Source organism: Melanerpes formicivorus, unplaced genomic scaffold (genome assembly GCF_026170545.1).
Source record: "Melanerpes formicivorus ecotype bairdi unplaced genomic scaffold, bMelFor1.0.p_v2 SCAF_2, whole genome shotgun sequence".
In the NCBI taxonomy this organism is placed as follows: domain Eukaryota; kingdom Metazoa; phylum Chordata; class Aves; order Piciformes; family Picidae; genus Melanerpes; species Melanerpes formicivorus.
In genome coordinates, this window is record NW_027142354.1 from 37,064,101 (window position 1) to 37,081,289 (window position 17,189).

Sequence of the window (17,189 nt, forward strand, 5' to 3'; positions counted from 1 at the left end):
AAGGCTGCCAGACAAGACTAGACAAAGCAAATTTTAAAAATACCATTCTAATTAGACTAGTCCCTTGATGCAGGTCATGTTTTGGCCTTACTCTTGACTTTTTAACACTGAGAGATATTTTGTATGTCTGCAGCTAAGAGCTTTAAACCCAGCTCTGCTCATGATCAGCTAACACCTGTTGCAGTGAAAAGCTATTTTAGTTATACAGTCTCAAGATTAGTTTAATAGACCAAAATAAACTCTTGTCATACAGCTGAGTGAATAGCTTTAGACTTCGGAAAAAGTATGCCAAATGTGTGCTCTAAACCTACTGAAATATATATATGGAATATTAAAGCCATGCTGGAAAATGGCAGTGTGCACATCATCTCCTCTGTCACTTCAGTACTTTCAGACTTTCTGCTTGTCTCTCATGTTTACCTGACAGACACAATTTGTTTGAAAAGAAGGAACCACTTAAATCTTGATAATGTTAAAGAAGAAAAAAAGGACTGAACTTAATATGCCTACTCAGTGTAACAACTCATTAAAATCAATTAAATACCTAATAAAGGAAAATGCACTTCTGCTAATGTATGTCATACAGGTTCAAACATTGCATAATTTTTTGTATTCTTGTTAAACTGCAGAGGTATTCTTACTCTGAAGGTGCCATGCACAATTTAAATTAGATACTTGTATTTGATGTATTATCTTGTTTGTATTGCTCTCTAAGGACACTGGAGATGTTCAGGAGGAGACTTGACAGGGTGCTTGGTTGCATGGGTTAGTTGATTAGGTGGTGTGGGATGATAGGTTGGATGCGATGATCTTGAAGGTCTCTTCCAACCTGGTCTGGTCTATTCTATTCTATTCTATTCTATTCTATTCTATTCTATTCTATTCTATTCTATTCTATTCTAATTGTGACAAATAGGATTAGAAATTGTCAAGTGGTTACAAGAATCATCTGTTTTGTGTTGTGGGGGGGTTTTGTTGACCCTTATTAGCTATGAAGATGTTCATAGCTAATAAAATGTGATTGCAGGATATACAGCCTTATGTTTTCTAATTACTTCTGCCTAATCAATCCTAACATTTCTAGAGATTAACACCTTATTTGTCTGAATGTTTGCTATCTTGAACAGATGCCCAAAATTTGTTTTTTAAGATTAGTAGGTCTTATCCAACTATTGACACATGCAATCAAATATAAAAATATTTCTTGTCAATGATACATTGGAAGGTGAGGAATTTATAGGTGCTCAGATTACCACTCTGATTAGTGGTGTAAATTTCAAAATTATTGCTTGTTTTCTGCAGTGTCAGTGGTTATAGATGACAGAAGTTTGAAATAATTTCCTTCAGCATCCTATTTATTTATTGTTGTTTGTTCATAACTGTCATGTAGCCATGATGTTTTATATAAATTGAGGATTGTATGGCAGAATCCATTAGTATAACTTTTCAAGTATAGTGAAATCAGTAGGTTTGACCTGGGTGTACTGCATTTTGCTACCACCTTTTCCAACTCACTAGCCAAGAGGAATTTTTATTTTTTCTGTCAAGTTTATGTTTGAATTTTGAACCTAGTCAAGTAGTTATGTGTTAACATACTTTCAGAGAAAGCAAAAGAATTCTATGTCATATATTTGAGTAGGTAGGAATAGGAGTTGCTTCCATCTAAACTTCAGATTATTTACAGAATCAGAGAATGGTTTGGGTTTGAAGGGACCCAAAAGTTCATCCAGTGCTAACCTCACTGCCATGTGAAGGGGCATCTACTATACCAAGTTGGTCAAAGCCCCATCCAACTTGGCTTTGAACACTTACAGGGTTGGTGCCTTCACAATTTATCTGGGCAGCCTGTCCCAGTGCCTCACCACCCTTATGGTGAAGAATTTCCTCCTATTGTCTAAGCTGAACCAAACTTCTTCCAGTTTGAAGCTATTACCCTTGTCCTGGCACTACAGGCCTTTGTAAAATCTTCCTCTCTAGATGTCCTGTAGGTCCCCTTCAAGTACTGAAAGCCTGCTACAAGGTCTCACTGGACCTTACAGCCTATAGACAAGAGCTGAACAATCCCACGTCCCTCAGTCTGTCTTCACAGGAGATGTGCTCCAGCCCTCTGATCACCTTTGTAGCTCTCCTCTGGAACAGTTCTAACAGTTCCATGTCCTACTTGTATTTCAGTTTCAACAAATTGATGGTTTATGAAGAGGCTGGAGGAGCTCCCTGGTTAGTATGAAAAAGATACAGCCTTTACAAAATCACAGTTGTTTAGTCTTTGTCTGGGATGAATTAGATGGGGATTTAGAGATGTGTGTTTTATCTTAAGGGTTCAATTTTAATGCAGTCATATGAGAATACACACAGATTTGCAGACCTTGTGTATCATTTTATATAAAATACAATTTATATGTAATGATAGCAAATTTTCATATATAGTGCCATGGTGAGAAATAAAAAGAGGGAAAAACATGATGTAGGAGTGAATGGATGGGTCAAAATAGATAGACAGTGGTGGAACAAAACAAAATCATAATTCAACATTCTGTAGTTGTAGGTGCATTTTTAAGTTTATTTGCAGTTGAAGAATACAGAGAATGTGTGCTGCAATAATCTGGAAATATCTCCTTTTGTCTACACTTAGAAGTTTGTCACTGTTCCTTTAAGTGATTACTAAGCAACATTTTTTCATTTAAGTAACTATGTTCACCAGAACAACAGCATTCTGTGCTTAAAAACAATCCTTTGATATTTAGATCAGCTTACCTTTTCCCCGTTTAGAAAACAATAAATGTATTTTAGTTCTGTATTTCCAGGATTTGTGTGTGTGCATAGTTATTCTGGTTTCCTCTTAATTTATGGTTGCTGAAGGATTAGTAAACTTTGGGGTGTTGTGATAAGAAAAACACTACCAGGAAGAATGTAAGGTCTGTGAAACCTTGCCTTGCCTTCCATGGTGATGACATATAATGAGATCTTATTTTGATTCTTACTCATTTTAAAATCTTTGGGATGGGCATGTACAGCACAATTGGTACAGATGCTAGAGTGAAACAGAAAAGCTACTTGCTCTGTTTCAGCAAATATGAAATTTCTGCATGTTCATATACCAAGCAGAAAATCAAAAACTGATCGTATTGGCGAGCCATGGTTCTACTGCTTAATTGTGACTATAAATCTAGTCTTTTTCTTATCCTCTTGACATTTATGCTTTTCAGTGCAACATAAAAATTGCATTGATGTTGGAAACCATTTAGTTGTAAATGTACTGTATTTTACCTTCCGGAGTTCTAACAAAATGTCTATTTAAAGTTACACTTCCTATTTCAGCTGGAAAGCTGCTTACAGTGTTGGAGGCCACCTGCATTTCAGCTCGATTAAGAGTGGACTTGACATATCTTGACACTTGCATACCTTTTGCTTCTCTATGGACTTCAGCTTGCCTTAAATTTTTTTTAGGCAATTAGGAATGGTTTTAAGTTCATCTAACTAGTGCCCAGGGCAAAGCTTCCTTTGCATTCTTTTTTTCTTTTTAGAATTGTGTTTCTCTTAGAAAATACTCTTCTCCTGAAAATACGTAGATTAAAGAAACTTTACCACAACACTGTGGCATCTTCCCTTTTTTCCTGTAAGTCAGGGACATTTAAAAATGTATTTCATTTTGGCTTTTTGGTCATTAGTTCAGTTCTAGGAGAAACTTCAAAAACAATTTCAAGTGTTATCTAGACATCTTTTTTTAATAGAAAAATTGCTTTAGTTACATAGAAATTTAAGTGTCAGATTATTTGGATGCAGCTGTGGAAAAGAATCATAGAATCAATAAGGTTGGAAAAGACCTCAGAGGTCGTTGAGTCCAACCTGTCACCCAACACCTCATAACTAACTAAGCCATGGCTTCAAGTGCCACTTCCAATCCCCTCTTGAACACCTCCAGGGATGATGACTCCACCACCTCCCTGGGCAGGATATGAAAAATGAAATCACATTCCCTCTAATCTCTTACTAATTTTCTTCTCTTGTTTGTTAGGATTGAATTCAGTGAACTTTTTATGTCCAAGAATCCTCTGCTGTATGCTTAAAAACAAATTGGGCACTTTTAAGGTAGCATTTAGTGATAAGAGTCCTTCACCAGATATTAACAGATATGTCTGCAAAGCAGTGCTGAGAAGCAAGAATTTTGCCTTGCAAATTATTGGTAGCTTGTACAGCAATAATTTTGTATTGATACTGCAAATTGTGCAACTGTTCTTCCTCTGCTTCTCTAACAAAAAGTCGTTGTGTGATCAAGGTGTGTGTCGCACCTAGGCTACATTCAGAACACTGATGAGACTGAGTCATTTGTTAATGGCACCTGAGAGCCTGGGTTTGCTCTCGGTGTGCACCTATCTCACAGTCAGGTATTACTTGCCATTGTGTTCTTTTCATCGTAATGGGCTGTTATAAAGGTGGTGTACAATAGCAGACTACTTTGTTATTAAGACTTCAGGATCGTAATGTTTCATTCCATATATAAGGAATATATATGTCGTATAAGGGTCAGATATTGAATGAATATTCTGGCTTGTATAATATTTCAGGAATCTCCTTTTTAAACTTTGATATGGTGATATAAAGGGTTCTTGTTTGTAGGAAAAAATGTGGGGAAGAATTGAAGAATTTAGTTTCCCCGTGTGGAAAATTCTATTCAGTACGGATGTTGCATAACCTTCTTTTCTTTCCTATTTTCTCACCTCTTCTGATTCTCCTGTTTTTCTTTGTTTTATTGTTCTTTCCCTAAAGTAAGAACGAGGATGACCTGTGAAGATTCTCAATAGTGGTTTTGTTCTAGAATTAGTTTTCTTAGCTGCCTTTTGGTACAGTCCAATAAACATCCAGATATGCCAACCAAACTTCCATAATCTTTAGTTTTGCTTTTTCCCAAATGTTTTATTCTAACGTGTAGTCTCATTAATAGAGTCTAGCTCTGTATTCAGGTGAAAATACAGAACTTTGGGACTTAAAAGGAAATATTTATTATCTAGACTATGTGAAGATTTTGGTTAGAAGATTAAAGCTTGCCTAATAGTTTTGGATGCATGTTCTGGAATTATTCTTTGCAGCCCTAATGTACAAACATTTGTGCCCTTTATACATGTATTTTTTTGTCTCAGCGGTGCTTTAAATATTACAAATAGGCAGTGAAAAGGTGAGCATTTAATTTCTGGCACAGGACTGAGTTCAGTAAAAGTACAAAATTAGAAGTGTTTCTTAAGTGAAAATAAGCCTGCTTCTAACTGTCCTATGCAATTGCAGTGCTTTTTTATATCAATAAAATGCAGAGAATTTAATTTTTCCTTCTGAAATTGTATATCAGGTACACCTTACACTTTGTTTTGTTTATATCTTCAAAAAGCAGGACTGTTATGCAAACTAAGTGTGATACTGCTCCTGCAGAGAAGTGAAACATAATTACCTCAGCATATCCTCTATCCTGTTTCACTTAGCTTCCCTTACCTCCCCATATGACTTTGCATACACATACAGCATAATTCCTTAAATTGCTGCAAAAACAGTGGTGTAGGAGGTATATATAGAAGCAGAGGTTAGGATTTCCCTGAGATGCTGGTTCTCTTGCAGAGCTGGATGGTGTGGATAGGCTTTGTATAATGCCCTGCTTGTGCCAGTTGCTAAGGTGAACCGGAAAGAAGGGACAGGTACTCCGCTGCTGGACAAGGGCTGTAACTAGATGTTAAAATATATTTAGGAGCATTACTAGTCCAGCTATTTAGTTTTCATTTTCTTTTGAGAGATATTGTGTTCATTAGAAAAATAAAATAATCTACCAACATACAGCAGAGACAAAATGTCCTTTAAGTGAAAAATAAAATATTATGACAGAATACCAATAGTGGAGAAAATGGGGCAAAAGGTAAGATTTCTCACAGAAGAAGCTTCTCAGAAGCTTCTCAGATAAAGTAAACATTGTTCAAGTGTTTGCCCTAACAATTCCTGAAGGGGTTTTTAGTAGCCACCTTGAGCAGCCACCAATGAAAAAATTTGGAAACCAGGATCCTCTGTTGGGAATGCCTTCCTTTTGACCTACAGTGAAGGGTCTATCTTAGGACTAAGCAAAACGTATGTAGTAGGCTGAACTTCCCATAATTAGACAGGAGAGAGACAAGCCCTTAACAGTAGGATTTGGACCAGTTAACAGAGTTACTGATCATAATTGTAAAAGGACACCTATTCTATATCCTGTATACTTTTGGTGTGGTTGTATTCCCAAGCACATAGGTCCTCAGCACACAGACAATGGTTTAGAAGTCTTTGGGTACTTCTTAACATAAATCTGAGTAGAAGTTTGGAAAGAACCAGTGCAGAGATTGTTAGTCACGAGAGGATCAGCCGATGGTGAAGTTTATGATGGCTGTACCTGTGTTTATACTGCTTTCATTTACGCATTCATTTGCTGTCACCTTTCTTCCCTTTATAGTTTTGCTTGGGGACAGTTTGTTTTAGCTTGTTTCTTTCTGCTTCCTTTACTGTGAAAACACTAGGGAAAAGAAAAACTTCACAATATAACAGAAATTTGTCAGGCATTTCACACAAACCACCGGCAAAATATACTTTCTAATGTTTTGGGAGATCTTTGACAATAAAGAATAAAACCACTGGGGCTTTTTTTTTCCAGTCTACAAATATCTATAGACAAATTTATTTTCTCAGAGAAGCTGGATCATATTTGTAGTGTCAATAAAATTAGCAAGGAACTTTTCCTGCTGTCTCACTTTTCAAAATGAATAGCTAACAGAAAAATGGTTTACTGTGTCTGAAACCACACTGGAAAGAATCCATGTGGTCTGTACATTATTAAGGGATATTAAAGTTGTATTGGTTATGTATCTCATATTTTGTTTTTCTAAAACTCAGTAGTTGGTGACTGACTCCAAATTCCTGGCATCAGGGCAAGGCATTCCAAGTGATAGATAACCTACTATGTGATTAGAAAAGCTTTTCAACTGGATTATTCTGTATTCCCTATACATCTACTATGCATCAAAACTTCTTCCTGTTATTCTCAAGTCATGGCAAATTCTAAATTTATTATTATTATTCCAATTGTTAGCAATTTCAGTCTATGTAATGTGGAAGTGCTGTCAAAGGTAGGCATAAGAGCACCTCATATGAGAGGCTAAGAACAAACTGATTCTGCTCAGCCTAAAGAAGTCGTATCCCTGCTGCTGTCTGCAGCTATTTGGTATGCAGGTGTGGAGAAGGCTGAGACAGACTGCTCAGTATTAAATTCTTTATCTTCCTTTCATTCTGAGCAGCATTTCAATGTGTGCAGATTGGCACGTGCACCATATGGATATGTGTACAAACTGTGCTGCCCTGGCTGAGGAGAAAATAATTTTTATGTCTACCCTTTACGCTGAAAATAATTAAAGTGTCTGTGCAGCCTTCAGTTAATGCAATAAGTACTACAACCGCATGTTTGACTTTCAGAATAGGAAACAGCATTCATGCTTGAGAACACTGTTTAAAACTTTTCTGTCTTCTATGTCTTTGAAATAATGGGAAAAAAACCTTGGTATTTTTCTCTGCAGTGCCTGCTCTCTCAGCCAAAGTTCTGGGCCATTCAGACATCAGCCTTGCTCCTTCGGACCAAGCTTGAGAAAGGAAGTACTCGCAGAATGGAACGGGCAATGAAGCAGACACAGGTAAGACATCTGTGCAGGCATCTGTCTCTGAACTACATGTATAGACCACAAATCATTTTATGTCTGCCAGTCTTGAGATAAACTCTTAAATATACAAATAATAAATAGTCACTTCCTTTGAAAACACAACAAGTTGTGAAGGATTGTGGTAGTTTATGTTAATGCTGGGGGGAAACTTCAACCCACCACCAGGATTGAAATTAAAATGTGTTTTCTTACGTCTAGTTTCTGACTTCTGATCTGAGGAGTTTTTTAATGTAATAGTTTACGAATGTTAAGCTGCTGCCATATTTTGAAATAGTTTTTACTCAACTCATCTGTAGCCAACACTGAAACTTGCAAATATTCATTGCTATTGTGAGAACAAGAAAGCACATTTATAAATAAAGCAGCACTTCCAGTTTACTGGTTTGATGTGGTACTTAGTGTTTAGGATACTTACTGCAAGTCTGAGGAGATGATAAATAATGCTACTCCAAAGAAAGCACTTTTCAAATAGGAAAAAGAAATTTTAAAATTCCGAAAGTTTTCAGCTAGTAGGGTTTTGGGATTTGGGGGGGTAGAGGGGAGGGTGTTTTTTTTGTTTTTTCCAAAGGAAAGGTTTGTAGGCTATATAAAGAGTGAATTTTGGGGTTTTTTTTCCTTCATGTTGCAGAGTTTTGCTAGCCATTTGTCATCTTTATGCTCTTAAGTCTTGCTGTCACATCTGAACAGCAGGCATTTCTGTATGTCCATCAGGAACAGTCCTGCAGACTTAAACTGCCAGGAGGCTATAAAACTATGGCTATGGTGCTGTGTAATTAAATCCTGAGAAGCAGATGTTTCATCTAAAATCAGTATTGATGCATGGATCTTTGAAGGAGTGTAGCTTGGATGTACGTTTTTGTTTTGCTGAGAAGAACGTAGAGCTACTATAGTGGAATTTCCTGCAGTCAGTAGAAGAGTGCGAGGGAAGACAGGATTCCAGGTCTTGGAAATGTAGCACCTAACAGCATTTGGGAAGTAATTTCAGGATCCCTGATGCCCAAAGCCATAAAACAGTTGGAGTGTCTCCAACATTTTTGTCTATCTTGATTAATCCTTCATACAGAAAATTATTATACTATGCTATGTTTGACAGTCACATGATAGAAATGTTCATGAAGGAGTTATTCTTGCAAGTACAGGCTCATGGTGTTATTTAGTCTAGAAAAGAGAAGACTCCAGGGGGATCTTGTAGCTGCCTTCCGATATCTGCAAAGGTCCTACAGGAAGGCTGGAGAGGGACTTCTCATAGGGGTGTCTAGCAACAGGACAAGGGGGAATGGTTTCAAGCTGAGGGAGAGTAGGTTTAGACTGGATCTTAGGAAGAAGTTTTTCACTATGAGGGTGATATGACTCTGGAATAGGCTGCCTGGGGAGGTTGTGAATACCTACCTCCTTGGGGGTGTTCAAGGCCAGGCTGGATGAGGCCTTGAGCAGCTGAGTCTTGTTGAGAGGTGTCCCTGCCTGTAGCAGAGAGGTTGGAATATATGAACTCTAAGGTCCTTTCCAGTCTTCTAAGACAGTTGAATAGGAAGTGGTAAACTAAATCATTGAAGTTACTTTAGGGTTGACTGAAGAGTGCATGAGCCACTATAGGCTCTGTGTCACTGATGCTGGGACTTTCTTCTGCTGTTACTCCCCTTTCCCATTTCTATGCTTACTACTTCTGTAATGAGTCTGCAACTTAGATTATTGCTGAGCAAGCATACACTGCTTTTCAGCACTAAAGCAAGCCAGGCTACATGTTTGATTTGTCAAAGAAAACATGTTTTGGCTCCATTGATTTGTGGCATTTTTCTCAGAAAAGACAACAGTTTCATAGTTTCATAGTTTCATTCAGGGTTGGAAGGGACCACAAGGATCATCTAGTTCCAACCCCCCTGCCATGGGCAGGGACACCCCACACTAGATCAGGCTGCACAGAGCCTCATCCAGCCTGCTCTTAAACACCCCCAGGGACGGGGCCTCGACCACCTCCCTGGACAACCCATTCCAGGGTTTCACCACTCTCATGGTGAAGAACCTCCTCCTCACATCCAGCCTGAATCTCCCCACCTCCAGCTTCATTCCATTCCCCCTAGTCCTATCACTACCTGATATCCTGAGAAGTCCTTCCCCTGCCTTCCTGTAGGCCCCCTTCAGATACTGGAAGGCGACAATTAGGTCACCTCGGAGCCTTCTCTTCTGCAGACTGTACAGCCCCAACTCCTTCAGTCTGTCCTCATAGGAGAGGTGCTCCAGCCCTCTGATCATCCTCGTGGCCCTTCTCTGGACACGTTCCAGCACCTCCACATCCCTCTTGTAATAGGGGCTCCAGAACTGGACACAGTACTGCAGGTGGGGTCTCACCAGGGCTGAGTAGAGGGGGAGGATCACCTCCCTCGACCTGCTAGCCACACTTCTCCTGATGCAGCCCAGGATCTGATTGGCTTTGCGGGCTGCAAGTGCACACTGAGAGCTCATGTTGAGCTTTTTGTCCACCAGCACCCCCAAGTCTCTCTCCTCAGGGCTATCCTCCAGCCAGTCACTGCCCAGCCTGTATTTGTGCCTGGGATTGCCTCGACCCAGATGCAGGACCCTGCACTTGCTCTTATTGAACTTCATGAGGTTGGCCTGTGCCCACCTCTCCAGCCTGTCAAGGTCCCTCTGGATGGCCTCCCTTCCCTCCAGCGTGTCTGCTGCACCACACAGCTTGGTGTCATCAGCAAACTTGCTGAGGGTGCACTCAATGCCACTGTCCATGTCCCCCACAAAGATGTTGAATAAGACAGGTCCCAGGACTGATCCCTGAGGGACTCCACTTGTCACTGGCCTCCACTGGGACATGGAGCCATTGACAGCCACTCTTTGGGTGCGGCCATCAAGCCAGTTCCTTATCCATCTAGTGGTCCACCAATCAAACCCATGTGTCACCAGTTTGGAGACCAGGATGTGGTGCGGGACAGTGTCGAAGGCTTTGCTCAGGTCCAGGTAAATGACATCAGTTGCTCGCCCCTCATCTATTAATTTTGTCACCTGCTCATAGAAGGCCACCAGGTTGGTCAGGCAGGATTTGCCCTTGGCAAAGCCATGCTGACTGTTCCCAATCACCTCTTCACTATTCTTTTGAGCGAGTAGTGACTCCAGGAGGATCTGTTCCATGATCTTTCCAGGCACAGGGGTGAGACTGACTGGCCTGTAGTTCCCTGGTTCCTCCTTCTTGCCCTTTTTGAAGATGGGGGCAATGTTTCCCCTTTTCCAGTCTGTGGGGACTTCACCAGACTGCCAGGACTTTTGAAATATAATAGAGAGGGGTTTAGCAACCTCATCTGCCAGTTCTCTCAGCACCCGTGGGTGTAACCCGTCGGGTCCCATGGACTTGAACACTTTCAGGTTCTTCAGATGATCACGAACCTGATCTGCACTTACAATGGGCAGTTCTTCCTCCCTGTCCCTGGCTTTGACTTCCATAACATCAGGAGTGTGGCTAGAGGCCCTTGCAGTGAAGACTGAGGTAAAGAAGTTATTAAGTACCTCAGCCTTTTCCTCATCACAGGTATTTGAGAGCTAAAGCATTCCACTAGAATATTTGATCATGACCAGTATAACATATATTGAAGTCTGGACTAAGGTACTGCTAATCAAAATGGGCATCCAGATACAGTATGATTTTTTTATTTTTTTTTAAGGCTAAGTGTAGGTGAGAGAGGATGGGAAATGCTAGGGTGAAAAGGAAGGAAAGAGGAGGGAGAAAACAGAAAGAAAAGGGGATAGATTTTGATAAATTGCTCTCCACGTAACCAGAAACCTGCCACTTCTACATCAGTTTTGGGATCTTCACCTACTGTCTATTGTAAGAAAGTAATTTATAAACTATTAATAGTGGAAAATTGTTTGGAATGAGCTGTTAAACCACAAGTAACTGCTGAAAAGTGCAACCAGAGAGCAAATAATAGGATAAGGAGGAAAAAGGAATTTTGAGTGGTCTAGGAGCCATAGAAAAAGAGAAAATGGAGGAGGGATTTAAAAACAAACAAACAAAACCCAACAAACACCACCCCCCCACCCCCCCAACCAAAAACAGAAAAGCAAACCCTAACCAAAAAAGTTGTTTAAAGCACATAAAGGGTATCATGCCACTATAGTTTCTTGGTCTATTAAATAAATATTCTTCCATTTCATTGGAATTTAAAGTATTCTTAAGAATGAAGCAAAATTAATTAAAGTTCACAACATCAGTAGACAAAGGGAGAGCAGCCAATGTCACTTACCTGGACCTCAGCAAAGCCTTTGACACTGTCCCATATGACATCCTGGTCTCCAAGCTGGAGCAGTATGGGTTTGGTGGATGGACCATCCAGTGGATAAAGGACTGGCTTGATGGCTGCACCCAAAGGGTGGCTGTCAATGGGTCCATGTCCAAGTGGAGGCCAGTGACAAGTGGAGTCCCTCAGGGATCAGTACTGGGACCAGTCTTGTTTAACATCTTTGTTGGAGACAAGGACAGTGGCATTGACTGCACCCTCATCAAGTTCACCAATGACACGAAGCTGTGTGATGCAGCTAACAGGTGGGAGGGACTTAGGCTGGAGACGTGAGCCCATGCCAACCTCATGAGGTTTAACAAGACCAAGTGCAAGGTCCTGCATCTGGGTTGGGGCAATCCAAGGCACTGACATAGGCTGGGCAGTGAATGGCTTGAGAGCAGCCCTGAAGAAGAGGACTTGGGGGTGCTGGTGGACAAGAAGTTGAGTATGAGTCATCAGTGTGCACTTGCAGCCCAGAAAGCTAACTGTTTCCTGGGTTGCATCAAAAGAAGTGTGGCCAGCAGGTCGAGATAGGTGATTCTCCCCCTCTACACTGCTCTGGTGAGATGCCACATGGAGTACTGTGTCCAGTTCTGGAGCCCCTATTACAGGAAGGAGCTGGACATGCTGGAATGTGTCCAGAGAAGGGCAACAAGAATGATCAGAGGACTGAAGCTCCTCTCCTCTGAGGACAGGCAGAGAGAGTTGGGGTTGTTCAGTTTGGAGAAGAGAAGGCTCCAAGGAGACTTTATTCTGGCCTTCCAGTATCTTGAGGGGGGTTATAAGAAAGCTGATGAGGGACTTCTTAGGGTGTCAGATAATGATAGGGAAGATAGATTTAGATTAGATGTTAGGAAGGAGCTCTTCACCATAAGGGTGGTGAAAGCCGCATCCCCACAAGTTTTTTAAAGCCAGGCTGGATGTGGCTCTGAGCAACCTGATCTAGTGTGACGTGTCCTTGCCCATGGCAGGGGGGGTGGAACTAGATGATTCTTGAGGTCCCTTCCAATCTTGACAGTTCTGTGGTACTGTGGAAATCCCATGCTTTGTACACAGGGTGGTGGGGTAGAAGTGAGAGCATTGTTACACTGGATTACACCAGGAGTGGAAGAGGTGAAGCTGCCTTGAGCCTCATAAACTAATAGCCTGTTAAGTCTTACCCTTATGGAGACTTGTTACCGCTGCTTTCTGCAGCTTAATCTGAGTGGTTACATGGGCTACCACTACACCTGCAGCTTTTATCAGCTTGCCATTGTGTCCCTTTTGTGATTGTAGTTTCTGCTGCTCACTGCATGTGAAGATAGCACACCTATAAGATAATGGGTTTTCATAACAGGCATTACAACATCTATGGTATTTCATACAGTTCTCTCTTGCTTGTTTTTCTTGGCACCTAAAAAATTTGCCTATTAGGGGCAGAGAAATGTATCTTCAAAGGGTGATTTTAGTAAGACTTTAGGAGACATGGGAGCAGACTAGCAATTCTATAGGCTAATTATTGTGTCTAAGATTGAAAGGTCACATGAGATCTTGCTCTGTATCCTTAGTTATACACACGTGTAAGTGATTGGGAATTCTGTCTCAGCTGCCCTGTAATTTTTTCACTTAAATAATACTTCAGAGTGTTGTTTTTTCCAGCTATTAATGGTTTTCTCTATGTGTGAAGAAGTAAATCTTCTTACTTAAGAAAGTAATCGCAAGAGAGAATGACCTTTTTGTGATAGTTATGATTTCAGTCTCCAGACAGACATTTTAAGACCGTATTTAATTTTGCTTAAGCAAATGGCAGGTTTGGCAGAAATTGTTACATGATAGAAGTGATTCTGGGGATACAGTGAACACTTCAAAATAATTAATGCAGTAGTGCTTTGTTTCCTCTTTTTCTTCCACTAGGCAATCATAGGTTTTGTTGAAACAATAAAAAATAGTAGAATAGAATAGAATAGAATAGAATAGAATAGAATAGAATAGAATAGAATAGAATAGAATAGAATAGAATAGAATAGAATAGAATAGAATAGAATAGAATAGACCAGACCAGACCAGACCAGACCAGACCAGACCAGACCAGACCAGACCAGGTTGGAAGAGACCTTCAAGATTATCGTGTCCAACCTATCATCCAACACCACCTAATCAACTAACCCATGTAACCAAGCACCCTGTCAAGTCTCCTCCTGAACACCTCCAGTGACGGCGATTCCACCACCTCCCCGGGCAGCCCATTCCAATGGGCAATCACTCTCTCTGTGTAAAACTTCCTCCTGACCTCCAGCCTGAACCTCCCCTGGCGCAGCCTGAGACTTTGTCCTCTTGTTCTGGTGCTGGCTGCCTGGGAGAAGAGACCAACCTCTGCCTGTCTACAACCCCCCTTCAGGTAGTTGTAGACAGCAATAAGGTCACCGCTGAGACTCCTCTTCTCCAGGCTAAGCAGCCCCAGCTCCCTGCAGCCTCTCCTCACAGGGCTTGTGTTCCAAGTCCCTCACCAACTTCGTTGCCCTTCTCTGGACACGCTCCAGAAAGTAAATGTCAGAGATCCAGTCTGCCAAGAGTTATTCAGGAATAACTGAGTTGATTTTGTACCGCTAGCAAAAAAAAAAAAAAAAAACCAAAAAAAAAAAAAAAAAAAAAAACAAAAAAAAACAACCAAAACCAGAATATTGAATAGTATAATTTTGCAGCTAATGATTCCTGCCTAGAAATCTTTTACTGAACTGTTGCATTTGTGACTGTAGATCAGCAATATCAGCTGGTGTGGGGAAGCTTTTAACATGCAAACCTTTTTGCATTTGAGAATTATGGTCAGTACTTGAGCTGTTGCTTTTTTCTGTCAATGCACTTTCTAAAAGCATCAAAAATTACTAAGCCTCCCATTTTTTCCTAATGTTTCCCATTGAATCTTACATCTGAAGATACTTGCCTTTCTCCCTTTAGAGTGTCTTCACTCAGTATCTTGACAATTGGAATGGTGGCATTAGGAGTCATAATTTCAGATAGGAGAATCCTTAAGCCATATTGAACAATAATATTAAATTTTTTAACCAACAAAATTAAGATAATGAGTTGAAAAGAAAAATGTGAATATTGATAGATTCCAGGACACAATGTTCACATCTTTCTAGAGAAGCTTTACCCTGGAGTGCATAAGATTTATCATCTCAACTGCATTTAAACAATAAAAATAATTAAGTTCCATACATAGTCAGACCCAGATCAAGGCATGGAGAACACACCATGCCCACCTACTGCCACCATGAACAGAGGAAGCTTTACAGCTGTTGTTACATTTGAAGGTAAATATTTACAGTGTATGTCATAATTATCATTGTAGATCTGGAGCTAGGTATCCTACTATGAGCTGACAAACCAAGGTCCAAAATAGCCCAGTACAGGTAGACAGATCTTCTTGTGTCACATTGTCCAGTGTCTGTACCAGGTGCTAGAAAACAAACTCTTCCTTACCTGTTAGGGCAGTTGTCTGTTCCTCGTATATTCTAATTAAATTAACAGTGATAGCTTTTCTTTTATTTCTTCTTCTATCTTGTCCTTACTTGCCCCATTTTAGTGAAAACCAGAAAGCAAAGCTGATGCAACAAGCCTTTGGATCTGCTTTTCAGCATTGCTTTCAGTTGTACCTTCCCTCTGAGCAAGCTGATTTGGGAACTATAAAAGCAGTGTAACTACCACAGCTTGGAACTTAATGCAGGCTTAGTGTTCAGAAAGCATATGCAAGTTTGCAGCTGGGTGTGGAAGGAAAGCACACAAAAGGAAATGAGTGCAACGATCCCAAATGCCTCTGCAGGTTTTGCACCCTGTGCTGTGTTTTGTAGCTGCTCTTCACCAATGGCAGTAGCAAAGCTAGTTACAAACATCTCTACAAGAAGCAGTTGTGCTCCATGGGTGCTCTCATGATTCCATGGGACATTTATCTGCTGATTTAGGGCAGATGTATGCAGACATATCAAGCTGTGACAAAAATGTTGAGTCATCTGATAGGAAAGAGGGAACCTCATTGCAGATCTTTTTGGGGAAGTAAGTTCAACTATCTCTCCTGTTTACCTCTCCTGTTCTGACTCATAAAGATGCAGGTTGAAGCTGTGATCATCCAGATACGTTTAGCATTTGAGACTGCAGAGAAAGATACTGTGATGCTGCTGCGCTGGAAACAAATTAGCTGCAAACATACCAAAAAGATGGCAAGATGCATACATGGAAAAGGAGATGTACTTTTCCAAATGTCAAATGATCTAGCCTCTATTTGAACTTATTTTAAATGTAGTGCTGCCATGGTGAAATTTTGAATGATATCAGTATTCTTGCTTTTGCAGTAGGAAGTGAGTGGTCTGATTTTAAATCCATCCTGTCAAAGTAAGCTTGTAAATCTATCGTAGGAGAAGTTCTGCTTACACCTTCTGGTACACCGTAAAAATTAATAGTATCATTGACAAGTGAGACAGCTTTTTCTTTGAAATCAACTACACTTTCTTGAATGTTTTTATTTGATAAAGATAATGGAATAACTACAAAATCATATTTCATATAAGTAACATTCAAATAAGTGAAAACTAAATGTAAGTGGCATATATATTAAAAATACACATAGCATTTCCCAAAGATTTTGTGTCCTCCGTAAGCAGATTTGTCCTGAGGCTTTAGTCATTACAAGGTTTAACATTGAAATCAGTCTCCTAAGCACTGGCAGTCAGTAGCTTTGGGCTCAATATTTGTCCAGAATACTAGGCTTGTTATTTTCACAGTCTGTTGTGCTGTTAGAGGCCTCATTTGTTTTACCATCCTTCTTTAAGTGGTACCATTTGACTACAACAAAGCATTCCAAGCTGGCATTGCATAGGCAGTGCTCTGAATTGTACTGCTTGGCTCTCAGTTTCAAATAAAAAGGAAATATCACGTCAGACGTTCATGAATCCAATTATCTTCTATTCATGACCTTGACCTCTTTTGTGCTAATTTTGATAGTGAATGCTCTCTATTTCATTTGGGATCGTTGCACTCATTTCCTTTTGTGTGCTTTCCTTCCACACCCAGCTGCAAAAACACTTTTATAAAGAAATTGAAGCTTTTTTAGTAAAATGACACTGATAGAACATGAACATTCACATTAAAAATCTACTGTGTGGCTCGTTTTAGAAAAAATTTAGACCTGCACAGTTTCAGCACCCTAATCAATAAT

The 17,189-nt window shown here is 40.1% G+C and overlaps 1 protein-coding gene across 1 annotated transcript in view; it reads left to right on the top strand.

Annotated features, from left to right (window-relative positions):
- TTC27 (tetratricopeptide repeat domain 27) overlaps positions 1-17,189 on the top strand; it is a 131,351-nt gene that overhangs the window by 58,995 nt on the left and 55,167 nt on the right. The window contains exon 10 of the mRNA XM_068156572.1: positions 7,575-7,688. Within this exon, the coding sequence (XP_068012673.1) occupies positions 7,575-7,688 (114 nt within the window). The remainder of the gene's footprint in view (positions 1-7,574; positions 7,689-17,189) is intronic.